Source organism: Poecile atricapillus, chromosome 2 (genome assembly GCF_030490865.1).
Source record: "Poecile atricapillus isolate bPoeAtr1 chromosome 2, bPoeAtr1.hap1, whole genome shotgun sequence".
Taxonomy (NCBI): Eukaryota; Metazoa; Chordata; class Aves; order Passeriformes; family Paridae; genus Poecile; species Poecile atricapillus.
Window position 1 is genome coordinate 39,820,908 of NC_081250.1, and position 21,011 is coordinate 39,841,918.

Consider the following 21,011-nt stretch of genomic DNA (forward strand, 5'->3'; position numbering starts at 1 on the left):
AGCCTGATTTATTCTTATATACAATAATTTGCAAGATTAGGTCTCCCACTTCTCATTACTAAGCCATATTCTCCTCCATTTCTTCACTGTTCTGGATCTTTGTCAGAATCTCTTGTTCTTTTAATATGTATAATAAAATATCAACTGGAGTGGAACTAGAACTGCAGTGCCTCATCCTTGACAAAACTAGCCATTATCACCCAAAATACACAGGCAGTTTTATAGACAGGTGTATTTTCCAAGTATTTATACAAAACACAAGTATTCTAACTTCTATGTAAAACTATCAATTCTATCATATTTCACAAATATCTGGGTAGGGCATTCTTCTCTCAAAGACACAATAACTGCATCAAAATCCCAAATCTAGCATCTTTACATATATAGCACATTTTTTTTCAAATTTCATCACAGTTATGCAGGAGAATGACTATACCAAGATACAAAAAAAAAAACAAAAAAAAAAAAAACAAAACAAAAAAACATACAACAAGCTTCCAAATTGGTAGGTTAAGAAAATTTAAATGAAAAAAACATGGGAAAAGTTGTTTATAGTGTTTTAAATTACAAATTCTACTCTGTATCTTTCTTACATCCCAATACCTCTTACATTTTAAAAAGCAGTGTCTTGTTACAGTTTGCTGGAAGGTTTTGGCATTCTTTTTATTGAAAAAAATGGTGTAATATAAATAATGATCTTAGACTAATAGGTAAAATAACTCCTGAAAAAAATATTAACTACTTATACTGATTATTTATTTTTGGAAGGTGAAGACTAGGATGTTTGGGACCAGGTGCTCTAGAAAACCTTTTCCTACACAGAGGTTCTTCATATGAGCTACTAACCCCTGATAAAAGGAATCTGAGATGCAATATCTAAACAGACAAGAGTGGCTGTGTAAATTTTAATTTTATACTGCAATTATCATAACAATTTCCAACAGGAAATTTTGCTATACAAAAACATTGTCCTTGTATTTTTTATATAAATTCTCTGAGATCATATGTGATATGTAAACTACTGATGTTCTTCATGAAGGATGCACAGCCTGAAGCAAATGGATGAACTGTAAAAAGTATTTCTGCAAAACTGTATCAGAGAGTTAGAAAACATGAGGAAATACCTTATCAGCATCACTGGTCTGTATTTTGCAATCTGTAATTAAAAATTTTATTCTTGTAGGTTCCATTTTCCATGTGTCATTGTTTATGAATCATACACAAGATTATCAACTTGTTCCACCCTAATCAAGTGTATATTTTCCTATTCACAAATCACCCACAAGAGTGCCATAATAATTAAATGTTATCAGATTATCAAAACTGTAAGAACCTCCATAACAATGCCATTTTCTGACACAGAATGACATTGGGTTTTAAGATACTATCATTTTTCCTGCATAAGAATGTCCAAAAAAAATTAATTAATACCTTGTTAAAAATAAATTAAAGAGCCTGTATGTTAAAACGTTACAGGAGGATGAGTCTTTTCATTTTGACTTATTTTCTGCTTTGCTGCACCTTATTTTCTCAGATATGGCAAACAATGATAGCAAAAAATAAAGCCTAATACATGTACTTATGCGTTATAAAATGGAAAGCTGAGGGTGATAGGTTACTGCATTTCAATTGGCCTCCATGAAGTATCGGGAGGGTTTGTCTCCTCTCCCAATCCAGTTTCTTCTCCAACATGAGATGAGAGGTGGATAAAATATCCAGATTTCATCATCACATCAGACAGCAGTGAGCTGACCTCCACTATGTCTGGATGTGTCCCTGCATCAGGAGTCAAGCAGCTACAGAAAGAACATTCTCTATTTACTTGTTTTTAAGAAACCTTTCCCACCATTGAATTCCTGCCCTGGTATTTATGGAGTTATGCCAGCCAGCACTGCTCCCTTATCCTGCCTGGGACAGGTTGATTCTGGGCAGCCTTGGTGTTGCCACACCCCAGTCTCCAGCATCAGGTGGAACAATTATCCTTGACACTGACCCAAACAGAACTTCTACTGGGAACTGTGGCTTTGCACTCCCAGACACACTGAGGAGTGCCTGGGGCCTCCTCCTGGTATGGGGGAGATGGGGCCCCATGGGGATTGTGCTCTGTTCAAGGCACTACACCACTATAAAGGAGAGGAGCATCCTGTCAGGAGGATGTACAGGAGAATGTCATGATCTTCACAGAGACAACACTCCCAAAACAATGCAAAGTAAAAGGAATATCTAGAGCCCCCTATCAAAGGAGCAGTGGATGAAGGCTCCCAAGAGGATGTAGGCTGAAGACTTCTGCCAAGAGAAGGAAGGCTTTTCCTGTAACTACAGAGGAATAATTGCAGAAGAGGTATAGCGACCTAGTCATAACATATTATTTAAGATTTAATCAATAGTAAGAGATAATATTAAAACCAACACCTCCAAAAAATAACAATAACCAAGATAAACTACTTCATGCTTCCCCACTGTTAGTAAAATATGAAGAAATTTTTTTTGCGTAATGTTAAGATTTTAATATTTTCATTAAAATTCATTTCAGAACCTCTGAAACATAACATTAAACAAAAATGTTTGCACTAACATTAAACATAAATGTTAGTTCTATTAGCTCCTGTACTCCCCACTGTTGTCCTTTATTCACAAGGTCTTTAAGGAACAGAAAACTTTCTCTACAATAAAACATATTATAAAAACTTTGTTTATAACCTTACACAAACCTTTTTTGTAATGTCTTTTTTTTTTGAGACAAAATTGAATATGTGAATGAGAAAGTATAAGTATTTTTGTGCTAAAGTGATTTTTTTTTTCTAAAATGGAAAAATCAAGGGAGCTAACTAAATCTCTAATTCACTCTACACTTTGCCTTGCATGTTACATTATCTCCAGGATGATAAAAACACAGCTAAGAAATTTGTGATGAGTGAGTGTAGGAAGTACAGGCTCATCTTTTCCTCCATTACTTTGTTACCTCTGCTGCTGTGCTAACAGAGTTATAAGGTAGTGCAAAACATATTTCCATCAGTCAAATAAACAGAAAAAAACTGTGAACATGATCATACAGTGATCTATAAATAACATATTTTAATGGGGTTATTTCCTTGACCACAATCTGCATTTGAAAACTATTCAAAATGCTGGAATTTTATGGGGAAAAAGAATGATGTGTAGGGAATTAAGTACAGCACTGATACTGTTAAATGTAAATTTCAGTACTAAATATATGGTTGATAGTGGATAAATAAAAGCCCTGGCTATACTGGTATGAGTTTTCCAGTTGCTTGTGTGCACCTATATTGTATATGTTATTATTGGTGTAAGGAGATAGGTCTGCTTTTCTTTAAATCCAAAGATATTTCCTATTCAGAGAAAAATACTGGCAGTTGCTAAAGTCTGAAAACTGGCACATTATCTCTGCTGGAAGCATACAAAACAAAAACATCTTTACAGCAGGATGTCGAAATAAAATGAGTAATTACCTCTTAATGGTAAATGATACTTTTTCAGAGTACAGTCCTTCTGGCACAGGTTCATACACAGACCCTACTATCTGAAAAAAAAAAGAAAGAAAAAAAAGGTTATTGAAGAAAAATACTCCAGTATTTATCCCATATAATAAGTATTGTCCCTTGAAACTATCTGATGAGCATTACATCATCAGCTCTAACTTGCAGAATAACTTAGATGCAGACTGTCTCTTCCAGTCAGGTATCCACATTAGTGTACATACAGTAGATTAAAGTGCTACAATATTGAACATTTACAAGCAATTTTTGCCATTAGAATAGTAAGACAGCAATTCACACAATGATAAACACTTGTGCTCGTTCACAAGCCACACACATTCAAGCTGAGAGCAGTTTATGTGTCAATAAACTTAAATATAAATGCTCTTGGATCATGAGAACACATACAGAAATAACTGGGAGGCTGATCTGGCAAATATTTCCTTAGTTGTCAAGGAGAGCATATTGGCATATTGGTGCTGTAAAATGGTGGGTTCACAGTGGCCAGCTGATAAAGGATGTCTGCAGCCCAAACATCAACCTTCTCTCCATACAACTCACCCTTTACAACTTCAGGACTAGAGAGAAAGCAATGCAAGCTACAAGTCTTTTATTAATTCACCTAGAAGTAAGCTTATTTCCTAAAAAAAAAAATCCCCCCCCCAAACAAACAAACAAAAACCCATACAAAATAATGAACACAATATTTAGTTACTCACTGCAACATCATTACACACACAGTTACATTCAAAAGGTTGCATATGTCATTTACCATTCAAATTCTTTCAGGGGAAGTACAACGAATAGATTTTCAACTTCTGCTGCACTTCCTCTCACAACACCAGGGGTTTATATTTGTTGACTTGTCCTTTCCACTCACATTGTCTTTGGACTTACTGGACACAAATGAACTATAGTATTTAGAACTAGTTTACAATGATGGCATTTCAATAAAACAGACTAGAGAACAGATAAGTATGGCATCTCATCTTATAAATCAGATATCAGAAAGATTTGAATACAACTCCTGTATTTGAAATTATAATGGATATTGTTTTGCTATTAATGTAAGTAAATGACCGTGACTCATTGTAGCATTTTCATCCTCTTAAAACTACTGTAATGCATTCCTTGTGAGAATGCAACATGGCAACTGAGCAGGCAGCCAAATGACAATACAAAAACATTGTAAAGATACATTTAAAGAAAATGGAAGAAGGCAGTAACTTCAGTTTTGACACAGTACAAACCAGAATTTATTTCCTTCATTTAATTTCCGACAACAATTTACATTAGTATGTGTATTCTGATGTTGGAGTTCAAGCCTTAGCAATAAGTAAATATATCATCACAGAATGTGTTTGTTTCTTTTTTCATTCAGAGATATAGAAAAATATTTGACTTCTTTCATCTGTAAAATCAACTTGAAAACCAACTTGATTACCTTTCTCCTTAAGTTCAGAATTTGGAACCACTATCTCTTCATAATTATAATACTGTTATCTTTGGTAAAATGCCTTATGTTGGTGCTTAGAGGTACTGTGTAAATTCAATTAATGATGCTAGAAGATATCCTGCTGCTATGTACAAAATGCAGATTTTAAAATATATGGGATGAGGTCCCTAGAAAAAAGATAAGATAAATTATGTGAATTTAACAGAATAGAAAGTCAGAAGAGAGATCATGGTGCAGGGAAGTGAGAGAGACTGATAGGTCATATTCTTCTGATAAAATTGTTCAAGCAAGATACAGATTCTTGGGTAAAACCAAATAAGCAATTTTCTTTGAATCTTGCTGCTGCTGTTACATAACTACAGAGTGGGTATTGAATATTGTGTTAGGACATAATAGTATTTCTGTAATCACACTGTCTGTGACAGTAATTCATTAGATGTCTTTGTGGAAATTTCCTTTTGTGTTTTAAAAGTGTCCATTAGAGCAAACATTAATACTGCAACTTAGATGGTGAGCTCAATAAGGCAAAGCCCCTATCTTAGTAAAGTTCTAAGCATGCTCCTAATCAGAAAAAAAAAAATCTGAATTGAATTTTAGTAGTTTGTTTCTAGTGATAATTTTCACTTGATCATGTTAAAAGCTATTATTTTTAAGTGACTAAATTATAGTAATATATCAAACTGAGATTATTCAAGCCAAATTTTTGTAACTATGTAAAAAGCTGTGTAGCAGCCACAGAAAGAATAAGCTGAATACAAAAAAAGAATACAACTGAGAGAGAAACAGAGGCAAACACGACCTGGCATACAGCATCTTGATTCCTGAAGAGCAGGGAAAAATCTTGCCTGATGTCCAGAGCAAACAGCAGCCCACCAGCTGGTAACTTGGAAATATCATACTATGATTTAGAAATCATAGGAAGAATAGAGTGCTGACAGGGTTATAGTTTTAGCATGATTTCACACAAACGCACAGCAGCTGAAAGTTAATGAAGTAATTTGTTCTGTTTATTCATGCTGAAAGATACCTTGTTCTAAATGCTTATCAAATTCCTCTTTTTTAAATCAAAAGGACTTATAGCAGAACAGTATTTGATTTTTTCTTCCAGAACAAATGTCTTAGTCAGAAATCTCAGATACTGAGAACGTTAGGATGACCAATACCTTAAAAAAACACTGTCTCATGCTTCAGTAGTACTTTAACTTACTGAAATAATATTTATTAAATGTGACCATGAAAGTTTTACAGAGATTATAAAATCCCATACTTATATGATGCTATGGTTTTATGGCTAATTAGTTTTTTAATCTAGATCTTTAAATATTATTTATTTACTTTTCAAGTGATATAGTAAAATCCATCACCATGTTCTACAGTCTTGCCTCACCATCTGCTAGTTAAAAATGTGGGTGGGGTACAGTAGTTGCTGACTAGCAAAACAGTTCTGCAGTAAAGTTGTATGTTTTGGATCCACACTGATGAGGGATGCCAAGCAGAGAAAGTACCCAGTTCTTGTTCCTGTACACTGCCACCCACACACAGGAGGGTGGTGGGAGTACATATGGTTTGCCTAATTCAGATGACAACTGTGTATAAACTGTCACTGTCTGGTCAAGACCAGAAAGAATACGTGGAACCAGTCTCACTCATAAACACTGAGAATTTAAGGCTGCAGCATTAGTATGACTTTTTTTTTCTTTTTAATTTGTAAAGGCAGTACTCATCCTTTAACTTTTAGCTTAAGATAACTCAATTGGCTGAAACCAGACAGCAGTACTAATTAAATTTTTAGCAAACAGATGTCTACATCATAAAATGCATTCAAAACAGAATACAAAAAGGGAGAGCCCCTAAGAGATTATAAAGATTTTAATTTCCTTTGCTCCAAGGGCTGAGCTTACTGCCACTAAGCAGCAGTACTGATGCTGTTAGCCACAGCTACTACAAGTGCCAGCATTTAAATCTTGCAGCTAATGTATTCAAGATAATAACTCTGGTTTTCATCTAAGTTTGCAAATCATTGGTGATTTCCAACTTATTCAAGCTGAAAAAGGTTACTCCAGCATCACTATGTTAGCTGTAAGAAAGTCCTTCAATAAACAAATGTCCATAGCAAAAGCAAGGCTAAATTATTTTAAATTAAAGACGTAGAATTATATCCACAGAATAACCATCCAAATTCTCATCATTTTTTAACAGACAATTTTATAATTGTTTCTTAGAAAGGTCACTCTTGCTCAACATACTAGCTCTGCTTTTATTCTTAATAACTGAATTCTCTATGCCCATGGTCTCAAAATGAGCCATTGCTTAATCCAAATAGTTGTTTTTCCTTCTGAACTTCTTTTTACAAAATTAAGCAGGTATTTTAAATACAGAAGATGTTTCTCATACTACCTCATATTTATAATTAAGATTTGTTTTAAAAAACAGTAATAACCAAATCTTGTCAGTACCATGCTACTTGTAAAACATCAAACACATAACCAAATCACCTCTACATGGCCTTCAAGATAGTTCAGCAATCAAGCTTTCACTTATAATTTTGCTTACTGATGTTAGTTTACTGTTGTTTTTCTTTAAGAACACTTTTATCAGAGATTTAAACAGACTGTACATAAGTCTGCTACATTTGCAGACATACCACAGTGCTACATGAAAGATGACTATCCTCACTAGATTAGCTCATGTTCATGTTAGTTATGAGTGGACAGAAGTTCCAAAATTAAGAAAGAAGTCCTACATTTGGAGAGGGAGGAAAAGAGGAGATAAAGGAACGATGTTTTCAAAACAGCATAAATTTTCTAGAGCCTCTGAAGCTTCTAAAGAATGTTATCAATACTTTCAGGCTGAGTTTATATGGGACACAACCAGTGGAGATTTCCCAAGCTGCACAGAACTTTAATAAGCCCCTCATGATTTATTTTGGTGCAGTGTTCACTGGTGCTTCCAACAGGTGTAAGAACACACTGGTATATGGCATCCTGCAGCAGTAGCTTCAAATCAGACTTGGTTTCGACTAGACAGTTAGGAATTCATGAAAATAGCAGTGATTCTTCAAGACTGACTTCCAGAGAAGGTGATGGTTATAATGAAAGGCTAAACAAAGAATCATCTGCCAGTGCTGAGGATTTTAGTAGTGCCAGTTACTGTTTTTAGTCTTTCACATAACTTCAATTAATTACTTAAACTTTGATGGAGATTCCAGCAGGAGATATTAGCCATACAAACACTCATGCCTAGAAATTATAACTATTTCAAGAAACGATCCAAGCTGAAAATAGGTGAAAACTAGCAAAGTATCTAATATGCTTATCCCATTCTTCCTTAGCTAAGGATAGTGATTTTTTTTCCCCACTATTGGAGACAGGACAGGAGAGATAACAGACAAGCTTGCCATACATTGATCAATGGCTTGGTTTCTTTAAACTTTGGTCCCAAATGCTGAAAGAGTCTCTGTAGCTTCTATTAACTTTGGGTAAGTTGATATCTTTGTTAAAATACCTATATAATAACACTCCCTTGCAATGGATAACCTTACTACTTGCTGGCAGGACTCAGCAAAGCAAAGCAGAGAAAGGGATTTTTACAATCTTAGTGCCTATGACTGCCACCATTCACTATAAAAATGAAACTGCTGTTCCCTGGCCCAGATACACAGGGTTTACCCAGCAGTGTCTTGAAAATCTTCAGAGATAGATTACACAACCTTCCACTTCTACATTTGACTGTTACACTGAAGAAAAAAAATCTACGTATATCAAATTGGAATCTCTTCTGTTTCAATTAATGTCTATTTTCTCAGAAAAGTTCCAAGATCACGAATTTCAGCGCAAAGAATGAGAAAATGCTTGCATTTGGACACCAGTTCTAGGTCTCTACAAACTCATCTTCATTTTATCAAACTACTGCAGAATAATTTGTGTTTGGAGACCACTGTGAAAAAAACCTTACATTTACTCTACAATCAGTTCTCAGTCACAGAAAGAGGGGGGAAGAATTCAAGGGGAGAAAAAAAAAAAAAAAGAATAAAAGAAGCACCAGCATAATCCTAAAATAAAAAATAGCAAAGCAATTGCTGCATATCACAATTTTTCTCTGGATAGTTTGCTGCAAGCTACAGATACACATTCATTATCATAGCTTCATAATTACCTCTAAAACCAATGGAAGAAGAAACAGGAGCCACAAAACTGGCAGTTTAAATAAAGAGGTCCTGTGAATATTGCTGAAAGCTATTTGCATTTCTCACCCACATAAAGAATTCAACACAAGCCTTTTGGGGATATTCTGTCTATCCCTTGAGTGATGAAGCAGGAACAGGATTTTCAATCACTAGTTAAAATTTTACCTTCACAGTTTTCTATTTTGAAATGGAAAAAGTATGGCCAAATAAGTCTATAAAAATTTATTATGTTGTCGTCTAACTTGCTACCATTTTTCTCCATACAAATTATGTTAAATATTTTTTGGGGAAAAAAAATACATGTAATTTCTTATTCACAAAAGACAATTTTTCAGACATCCTAAACTTCTACTGACACTTAGGGAAAAATTCATCACTTATTCAGCAGTTCCACCAAGTTTTAAAATGTACAGGGGTAGGGAAGAAATTTACTACCTTCAGATGGCAATTTTCCAGTGTGATAAATGCTTATGCCACCAGGTGGGGAATGTAATTTTAAAATGGGTGAAGTCAGCTAAGAGAGGCCACTTTCATGTGTAAAACTGCTCTCTCATCAGTGTCATCTCAACAGTTTCTTTTCCTAGTCCAACCATTGCCTGCCTTTGCCCAGAACGCTCTACCATATTCATACATTTTCATCTAAAGGGAGGCAAAACCAATGCAAAGTCAGTGACAGACTAATAACTGTAGGATACAGCAGACTGCATAATGCTTGCTTTATGTTTTTAATAATATTTTCAAAAAAAACCCCACCCTGCTTTGATGTGGAAGGATACTTTTCCCTGTGAATATTTGTAAATTGTGTAGTCTGCCTCAATGTTAATAATTGAGAAATATGCAAAAACAAGATCCCAGTAAGAACTCACTAACTTACTGCTTCCTTTCAACACAATTCAGTGCCTGTTTGAAATAGTTGAGAAATTTCATAATTTACTTTCATGGGCTTTTTATTTCACACTTTTGAAAATAAAGATATGGACATCCAGTTAACATTCAGCACAGACTTGTACTTATTTGAATTTACAAACCTTCAAGCTTTTATGTGTGCCAATTTTATACAATATTGCTTAGTGATGCCAAACATATTAACTTTGAAAAATAACTTATGGTCTCTAGCATTGTAATAAGACATTGTTCTAGAACACATGAAAAACTGCAACCAACTCACTTCTAATTCACCCTTTATGACTATAAATCAAATGACATTTTTAAAGGTTTATTCTTTTATTCTTTACTCCTACTGCTTTGTTAAACAAAAACAAAGAAACAAATACCTTCTTCATACCTAAATCATTAAATACCCAAGCAAAAGCATGTTCAGAGTGCAAGGTCCTCTTCCCGATTCCTAAGTGCAAAGAGGCACTTGTAACTGTTTTTTTCCCCCCCACCCAAAAACTTAGAGCACATGTGAAACTGTTAAGACAACAACAGCCTCACATGGGGTAACTTGTTTAGGCTCTATATCCAAAAGATATGGAAAGCCAAGATGGTATCTTGCTTCTGCTGTTCCCAGTCACTCTCTTCCACCAGGGTTTGCTCTCCTGCACCAGCACAAGTTCTTCTGCAGCTGCTTTATACATTAAAGACCTGAAATATTTTTAAGCCAGCTCAGATTTCTAATCTAGTTCATCATTATATGTTTACACAAATGCTTGTGTTTGCCCTGGAGTGTGGCTGGATGGATGGTTGTTGTTGGATTTTTTGAATCATTTCATTGACAAAGTTTATATCACAGCCTCAAAAACAATTGGTGCTGGCAGAAGTTTGGGAGACCTTTTCAATGGAAGAGAGATACTAAAGAGAACTGCCAAAAAGTCAGCTTTAGAAACATAAAATCGGCTTTCACTGAAACACAACTTTCAGTTTCACCCTTAGCTCATAATGCTCACTGAAATGCTCTTTTACCTTTACTAAGAAAAAATAGGTCAATCAACATATAACTATACAAGAAAATGCATAAAAAACTTCAGCATACCTATTACCAGTTCCTCTTTCTGGACATAAAGCCTATATAAAAAGCTGCTGAAAAGAGCAGAAGAATACTATTGTCAGGACTTGTTTTCATACTCAGAAGACCAGCAAGTTATATTCAATTACTACACATTCTCCCATCTTTGAACTCTGTACCTTTTCTTCAAGAGTGCACATCTCTGGCAGAGAGACCTGGTTTTTGTGGCATCTTTATGCTTTCACTGCTTTTACACATTTGAACTTTTAGTGCTAAAGAAAACAAATGCTAAATCTCAGCCCTTTCTGAATTTCATAGAGTAATGCAGCTCATTGCACAAGTATCTTCTTAAGAACTATCTTTAAAATTGAAGGATATATTTCACGGATGTTCTCTGATTATGCTTCCCAAAGGACAGCTATATCTAAATGTCCCCATGTTTGAATACATGGAAAACTACATTCTTTAAGAATTCCCAGTTATGGCAACTGCATACTTGCTAGGACACATTGGTTTAAGTATCAGTGGCAGGTAGAACAAAAAAAGAATTCTCATGATGTAAAATTTCATAGGTTAAAAGCATGGGAGACATCAAGATGGCAACTTCCTGAATATCCGGTTATTCCAGAAACAGTGCTGCTAATCCAATCTATGCTTAATTTTGCAATGTGGAAAAACAAACTAAACAAAAAAACCCAAGACAGAACAAACAAACAAACAAACCCCACAAAAAAAAAAAAAAACTCAGAAAACCAAACATGAATCTGTTTTACACAATCTAAACTGAACTAATTTCTCTACAACTATGAACATTCTCACAGATTTTTTCATGTGTGTGTATGTCCTTGTGTGTCTCAGTATATATGTACATGCACACATATATATATGTGTGTGTGTGTACATGTATACACAGTACTACTGCTCAAAGATGTATTTTGGATCTCTAGAATTTTTCAGACAGAATGTTTCATTTCAAAAACAAAGTAGTTAGGAAGCACTTACAGGGTAAAGTACTACTGAGTTACATTGGCTATAAAAATTAGGAGAACTCTTAACATAATGCAAGGGACCAGGTCTCAACATTTGAGTATCTACTACAAGTAGACCACAAATACTAGAATTTCATGAGCTCTGATGTGCATTTACCTCCAGATGAAGCAGTTCTATACACTTTTTAAAAAGTTACACAATGTGCTGGTTTTGGCTGATGTCAATTTAACTTTCTTCACAGTGGCTGGAATGGAGCTGTTTTGGGTTTGTGCTGAGCAGAGTCATTGCAAATAAATATAGAGATGTGTTTGCTATTGCTGAGCAGGGCTTACACAGAGCCAAGGCCTCTTCTGCATTTTGAACTGCCAAGGAAATTGGGAGTGCATGGGAGGTTGGAAAGAGACAGAATGGGACAGGTGATCCAAACTGACCGAAGGGGTATTCCAGACTACACGACATCATGCTTAATATACACAGAAGGAGGGCGGGGTGGGGAAGACATGCGTGGCTTTTGCTTTCCCTATTAAATTATCTTTATTTCAACCCTCGAGTTCTTCAGCTTTCACCCTTCCGATTCTCTCCCCAGTCCCACTGGTGGCTGCACGGGGCTTGCTTGCTGGCTGGGGTTAAGCCATGACACAGATCTATTGGCAGTGGTTTTTGCCCCTCATCAGGATAGGGTCTATAGGCATACTGGGAAATATCCTATAAAGATAGAATTCCATTTGAATTTGGTCTTCTCATCTATATACCATATCTCATGTTGATCTGGAGAAAAAAACTTGCTGGGAGCCAGTGTGTAAAACTACTTTCTAGGACTTCATTTTTTTAAAAAGAAATTTGTTTCAAGGACAATTTTAAAAGCCTTGCAACCCCTATTCGAAATGTGATGTTTATATCAAGCGGATTCTTTCTTCAGTTGTCTTACTCTTACCAAAGAATGTCACAAAGTATCACCTTTCACACTGCAATAAAAATACACTTTTCTAATTAAAATGTGCACAGCTGTTTCAACTTTTTTACGCTTCTGAATTTTCAAGATCATTATTATATGCCTCTTTGAGTTAGTTATAAGAACAAATTAAAGTACCATTCATTTGTAGTTTAGTGTTACAGTATTACATACAGAACTTCTGGGAGGCTTAAAACAGAAAAAACACATTAAAGTTCTAATTTACATCTATTATTCCTTCATACACATCATCTAACAAAGTCTAAAACTACGAAAGGAGCTATAAACCACATTCTGAAACTTAGAAAAGATAAAATTTTCCTTTGATGTGAACTGTTATTTATATTATCAAAACCAAGCATCACTCACAGTCCACACATGTGATGTTATACATTTATACAAAAATATCTAGCAAATTGTCAAGCTGTCAGTTTTAAAATAAATGCTGTAGACAAATTGTATCTGTAAGCTGTGGCAAAGTGCTATCCATACACATAAAAACCTGAACCACTCATATTCTAAATAGGTACCCCTAACATGCATCTGTCAGATTCTTCTAAGAAGAGTTTCCTTTCAACTAGAGACGTTTTTCAGTGAATTAATATCCCAATTTCCTGTAAAATACTTAAGGAACTGCCTTAAGTCTGTAACTGTATGAACAGCTCAAGAAAATATTTTTTTCCTTTTATCTATGGAACAGAAGCCTGAACAGTTAAAAAATGGTAAAGGATTTTGCTTACTGAGATATATGCCTTTTGGAATGAACTTCATTCAGTGCCTTTATCAGGCCTAAAAGCTGAATAACCAAGCTTATCAAGAAATTGCATGAATATTTACATTTTAGAGGGAGACATGGAAAAGTAAATAACTGCAAAAAGACCGCACAAGCAGTAGCAAATCCTATTCTACAACTGATTTCAAAGAAGGTGTCAATTTCACCTAACTTTAAACTCCTCTAAGAGATTTATGCTAAGATCCCTCTGTAGCAAATGAAGAGAGACAAACACATCAGGTGGTTGATTCATCTCATCAACTAAACATAACTGCTTAAGGTAGATGGGATGAAATTCATTATTGAAATGCCTATTTTTTTCCATTAGTTTCAGTAATCATCTAGATGCTTGACTTGAATAAGATGCCCAGCTTTTAAATTGCTACATATAAGCAAGATTAATACCAGCCACATAAAATCTTCTTTCTGATAGTAACTTGTGTCTCACAGTAAGGTATGATTTAGATGACTTTGTAAGTATTTGGATTTGCTGGAAACTAATATACAAGATAATTAACTAATAACAACTTTTCTGTCTAGCAATCACATTCACATCTAGCAATCACAGTATGGATTAAATGGAAAAATAACCAGAAAAAAAGCAGAGAGATGAAAAATTTACCTGAATAAGATGGTGACTTCATTGTTTTCTTTTGCATAGAATTTAAAATTCTCAAATCTAAATAAAGTCTGTTGATCCAGATGCCCCCAAAAACTATGAAAGTCAATAGATGAAATAAGCACACAAGCTCATAACATAACAATCTATACATATTGTTTCATTTTTTATTCAAATGTATTGCTTCCTAGCTCACTTAAAAATATCATCTAAAAAAGTAAAGTTACGTGTGAAACTGAACAAAGACTAAAGAGAAGGAAGGAAGAGATTTGAGACACCACCTCATTCCGTTCAGCTCACTACCAAACCACAGCAATGGGCACCCTTGAGAAATAGACCAGAAGCAAAACAGGACAACTAAATGGAACTGTCACATGATCCTGTGATGAGAAAAACATTTAATTGCAGTGTTTTCTTCTCCAAATTCTCTCTAAAAATCCTTTCAGGAATAAGCAAAGCTTTTATTAATTCTTCTTGAGATAGAAAGGAGAAAGATAATCAACATACATATTAATTTGTAAATCATAATCAACAAAACCTACCAACAAATTATATTTACATGTCCTTCATCTCCCAATTTAATAACTTGGCATCTTGCTCTCCATAAAAATACACAGACTACTTGTCTGCAAGTGGGATCACATAGTTATTACCACTGTACTATCTCTCTAGTCATAAAATCATTTACCCCTGCTTGTCTAGATTAAATTGTGGAGAACCTAGAGAGATACTGGGCAGTAGCCCAGGAAAACAGCTTTCTTCAGCAGAATAGATAGCAAATGCAGATATATGGTCTGTCTGAAATCACGGGGTACTTAAATTCAAACTCCTTCAATTGGAATAAACAGAACAAACTAAGTCAAAAGACTAAGTTTGAACAATCCTTGACAGAGGTTTGAAATCTTGCTTCTATGAAAAAGCAAGCAACCAAACAAATGCCACACCAGGAACTAAATCCCAAAACCCAAATGAAAAAACAGTTTTAACTGACTGTCAAAGAAATGGTAAAACAGCAAACAGGCTCGACAGGAAACATCCAAGACAGCAAGATGACACGTAATGGCACAAGAAATTCAAACAGTACACTATATACTGAGCAACAAAGTAAAGCCGAACAAGAAATAGTAAGATTTAGGAATAGTAAAGATTTGCCAAGATACTAATACAACTAACATCTAGAATATAGAAAAGAATGGGAAAGGCAGAAATAAACCCACCTGATGTATTCCAAGTCCTGAAGTTCAGATGTCAAAAGAACATAGTTTATCTAAATGTAGCTCATTTAACATTACTTAAAATAAAAATGAAAGAATTCTATCAAACAAACGCCAGTAACATTGGACAAAAAGACATTACAAGATGATAAATTAGTTTGATGAAATGCCTGATCTAATTCAAATAAAAGTATTCATTCATTATCATTATTGTCTCTTTCAGAGAGATAATAACATAATAATTATTATGGATTAAAATAACTGCTGCATGACTTCTGTAAGTTCTGCAGAAATAACTATTTCCAAGAAGTACATTGTTGATTTATAATGTATTGTGGTAGTAGAACAGTTTGGGGTTTTTCCCTCAAGATAGCGGTCAAAACTCACCATGGCGTCTATAAAATTATTACATGCTACACCCCACCTCTCAGAATTAAAGTAACTCTTGCTGGATCAGCACCACTCATGTGATCCAAAAGAAGTATAGAAAACTGTTTTCAGACTCACTTTCATGGGAACATAACCTGTGCTATGACTTTAAGCTACTTACAAGCCTTTGTGACTATAACTCTACTCAGGATAGGAAAAATGCATAACATGGACTAGTCCATGCTACTTACAAAGTGGCCAGCTTTCTTTTAGCCCCAAGACTTATTTTTTTTCCTTTCTCTCCTGTCTAGTATTAAGTTATCTCTTATGATGACAATTGGATAATGGTCACTGGAACATTTTTCCAGAGGGGGGAAAGAAATAAAGTATGTATGGAAATGCATATGGAAATACAACACACTCCCTCATCTTAAATTTCCCAACACAAAAATGCTTTAAATAAGTGAAAATATTATGTCACCACAATAAGCAATGCAGCTACTGCAGGTCTCTCCATAAGAAATCATACCAGAATATTGACTTATGCAATGATCTCACAAGATATGGTTATAAACAGAAGCAGTGACCAGTACTAGAAAAGAAATCTGATTAACATAACACAGTATAGAGAGTGTATAGTCCATAAACAGAAATGAAGATCAAGGAATATTTTCTCCTCCATAGCAGAGAAGACGAGGGACACAAGTTAAATAGTATCTCCAATTACCACTGAAATGGGAGTTCCCTCAAAATACCACAGCAAGAAAACACCTCAGCATTAGCACAAGAAGCTAAATAAATAACATTATTCTGTGCATCATTTTTCTAACATTTGAAAACAATTTTGTTTCAGAAAGATCAAGTTAGCTCATCAACTAATGTAGAACTTTCTTTCCTGCTTCCTAATGACACCTGAGGGATCTACTCATAGTTTCTCAACAACTTTTAAAGATTGGTCAAGTTCTCAAGGAATTATGATGGGATTCTCTATTCCATGAAATCTCAAAATTCAGAAGAAAATAATTTCTGCCTTTCTAAGATGAAAATGCTCTCTCACATCTCTTTTTGGTTCGGTTTGGGATTTTTTTTGTGCATCAGTAGGTAGGCAGCACTAATTTTTTGATTTCTTAATAGCCTTTAACATCTACTTAAATCATACAAGAAAAACCCTACTAAAAAGTCTAGTCCAAGCACTGCTTAAGTCTATAGGCTCTGATTTCTCCTTCAAGACTTGTGCTAAAATACTCTGTCAGTTCACCCTGCTCCTTGTGAACAGGATTCCATTTCAAAAAGCCCACTGTCACACACAGTACTAACCAGGCACCTTGAAGGTGGCCTCCAGTGCATGCTGCTGTTTGCAAAGCCTTTTTAGCATTCTTAAATTATTATGACATTGGGAAGACTAATATCTTAGCCTGTCATTTTAAATACTACACAAGCATATATTTTAAGCACAAAGACATCTGTACTGTATCTGTGTTCTCTTTTCTGACTGTAGACAGACAAGGATCACTGCTTCCATGATTTTGCCTGTGGAGTAGAACTGACAAGTAATGTCCCAAAAGACCACTTACTTGAAAAACTGCAACATGTAAGGGACATTTTATCCTCAATCCTGCATCCTAATAACTGGATAAAGAGGTAGAAAAAGACCTGCCAAAGTTCTAGGTCTGATATGAACTTCCATGTACAAAGACGGGGTGTGAGAATAATAATAAATATAGTATAAGCAAAAATTGTATTTAAAGAAGTATTTAAATCTACAGAACAATACTCTCAAACAAAAATTTCCTACAAAATATTAAAAACCCAAAAGATATCAGTGAAAACAAAACAGGATTCTAACAGAGGAAAAAGAAATAAATGTAGATGGGATAAGAAAAATTAGAATTCAGTGAGCCTGAAGGCCATACCAGCATGGTTTTGACACCTCTGACATCACTATTTTTAAGCTGATGTTTAAGAGTGGAATAATTTCTCATCAACAACTTCTCCTTCCAAAGAAAATAAGTGAACAAAGTTATAAGTGACCAAAACAAATCGATTATTTCAGAGAAGCTGAAAAAGATGGCACATAACTAGTCACACCAAATTCTTACTACACTTTATATACCCAGACTATCACTCTCAGATCCAATGTCACTCAGAGATTGTGCTATGCATCAGGAATATTTGGATAACCAATTAAGGCAGCCTTGCAATCACCTTACCTTTGCTCACTAAGAACTATAAACATTAGTCTTCCAACGTATGTGACTTAAATATTAAACATATTACAAGGTTTCCCTCTAGAAGCCATTTTAGGATTTAGGGATTTCTAGGGATTAGGTGTCAGTCATTATCATTCTGGCAGTAGGAATTCACAAGCAACAATTCTAAAAATGGCAAAATTAATTATGTTCAACTGCCAAATGCCTGAGTTCTTGACTCACTCTTAATTCAGAGGAGCAACCTGTAGCTCCCCTGATGGCTTGGAACCTTTAATTACTTATCAAAGCCTGCACGCCAAGCATTCTCACAGCTACAAGGCCATCACAGGTGTGGTGGTAATTGATACTGTTTACAGACACCATTTTATAATTTAAACACACATTTCTTTATCTATAAGGATATCCTACATGTAGATGAATAAGTTATTACACTACTGCAGTTAGTTCATTTTTGCACCAACTTAACTTGTGGTAACCACCATGTGTTAAGAACAGACAACATCAAAACAGGCAGGCAAACAGCTATTGTAGAATAGCTTGTCACTTGCACCTTGTTTCTTACTCATTGCAACTTCCCTATCTGCTCCAAGAGTAACCATGAAGATGGAAGTCACTGAACTAAAAGTTCTGTGCAGGAGTACTTACCATGAGTATAGGATGCTTGCCACTACTGGTGCAAGTTTTCAGTTTTCTTACTTTTGCTTTGCAAGCCCGAAGTCAGCTACAATAATTAAAATAAAAAAAGACGAAAGGATTCACATCTCAATAGCCACCTTCTCTGCTTGACAATCAGTGCTCAGTCACAACAGCTGAAAAGCTGAGGGAGAGTGGAAGGGAGGTTTGGGATTTTTTTTTTTTTTTAATCTTTTGAATTTCACAGGACAATATTCACATTCATTAGCAACTTATACTTAAATCAGGTCTATCTGCTTTAAAAATACTATAAGCACATTTCTAATGGTTTTTCTAAACTAAATGACCAGTTTCAGGCTTCCATTAATATATTTCAACAAACTGTACAACAATGCTATGTATCTAATAAGAAGTGATCTCATACTAATCTCTAATAATCTAGATTTATGGTAATTGTTTTCCTTTCCTTGAAATTATGACAGTTGGAAAGGGTCAACTTTCCAAGAAATTTAATTTCAAAGGAGCATGGGGTGGGGGGGGGACTTGATGGTTCATGTTCAAAGATGGAATTTGTTAAAAAACAATGGTGAATTACCCTTACCTTGCGAACAAAGCTGTAGATTTAGATGATCATGTAATTATGTTAACATAAGTACTTTGTGCAATTATCAGGTAGTCTTTCACAAAACATCACACACAGTTTTTAGAGATTATATTTTTAATTAAAGTTCCATGCAAACAGTTCAAGTTTGTTTTTCCCAATTCAATACTCTACTACTGCCTCCACACAACAATGCAGCTAAGATACATCACACTTCATTAAGTCCTAGCACAAAGAGCAGAAAACATTACTGTACTTGATAAATCCTGTTAATAATTTTTATATTGCAATACTACTTCAGAAGAAGAAGATTTGTGTTGTAAATAATACTGTTTAAAATATTCTAAGACTTCTGTTCTACTTGGACAGAGGCCACAGCATGCTTATTCCAATTGCTTTCACTGTGACTCAGTTCATAAAAATTTTATTTCAAAAGGTTACTACTCATCAAAAGAAGCTGCAGATCAGAAGAAATACAGGTAAGAAAAATTAGTTTCTGTTGGCTCTTGCTCAGTGCAAGCCTTCAGGGTCTAAAAAGGAGCAGTTCTTGAATTCAGAAAGGGCCTTTGATAAGAAAGTCAAATCTAGACACTCAAGCCACAGATAATTTTTCTTTGAACAAAATGTCCAAAGAAGGACTAGCTCTGCAGTGCTTGGAAAATGTAAGTAGAAAGAATGCTAAATTAACAGGATAACCAAGAAGCCTCCCTTTTCCCTGAAGGTAGACCTCAGCCAGTTCAGTCCAAGAAATATTAATTCCCAAAGGACCAGAGGTTTTTGCAGTGTTGATACTTTCCTGAATTAATTGGGGAGAATCATTCTAATTTCCTTCCTTTGGAGTTCTTCAAATAATGTTTGACAAAGGAAGAGCATTGAGACATTACAACAATCAAGAAATTCAGTTTCTATTGCTTGAAAGATTTAGTAAAGGAAAGAAGAGAGCTGAACATCTAAGTTCTGGAAATAGTAGTTTATGTTAATACAACATGAATGATTATCTGGAGAAAAAAAAGAAAGCAAGGGAAAAATTGGGCAGATGGAGTAAATATATTCTCTTCTGTATAAGCTCAGGTCTCAGAAATTGAGGGATAAAACCCTTTCACTGGCAATTACTTTTCCAAATTCGGCTAAATTCCATTGACACCAGCAAGAAGCTTTTACATACTCCTACAACTGGTGCTGCCAGAGATAAGGATTGTAAAGCCCAAGACAATCAGATTTACATTAAACATAAACTTTTTTTCTTAGCTTTTTCAAGCCTATAATAGAGATTCAAATGAAAAAGAACTGCCAACTGTTGAACTTCATCAGACTAGTGACATTGCTTCTTTTAATTTATTTAAGCATCTGTCTTCAAAAATAAATTGGTTAACAGTTCTTAATACTCCATGATTATTTGGTATGTGATGCCAAAAATTGCTACAATGACTAACAAACAAAATCATTTCTGAGAGCTGTGACAGGCCTGTCTCTTATCTTCATTAAATGAAGATATGACCAAATAGGAAGGTGACCCTTATTAATTAAATAGGTTTTTTTAATTTGTTAACAAACAGCCAAACAA

At 34.8% G+C, this 21,011-nt stretch overlaps 1 protein-coding gene across 1 annotated transcript in view; it reads right to left on the reverse strand.

Moving 5' to 3' along the window:
• The window catches only part of NEK10 (NIMA related kinase 10), a 69,176-nt gene that overhangs the window by 30,887 nt on the left and 17,278 nt on the right, over positions 1-21,011 (reverse strand). The window contains 6 exon segments of the mRNA XM_058831066.1: positions 1,590-1,652; positions 1,654-1,720; positions 1,722-1,796; positions 3,471-3,559; positions 3,967-4,075; positions 18,859-18,934. Of these exon segments, the coding sequence (XP_058687049.1) occupies positions 1,590-1,652; positions 1,654-1,720; positions 1,722-1,796; positions 3,471-3,559; positions 3,967-4,075; positions 18,859-18,934 (479 nt within the window).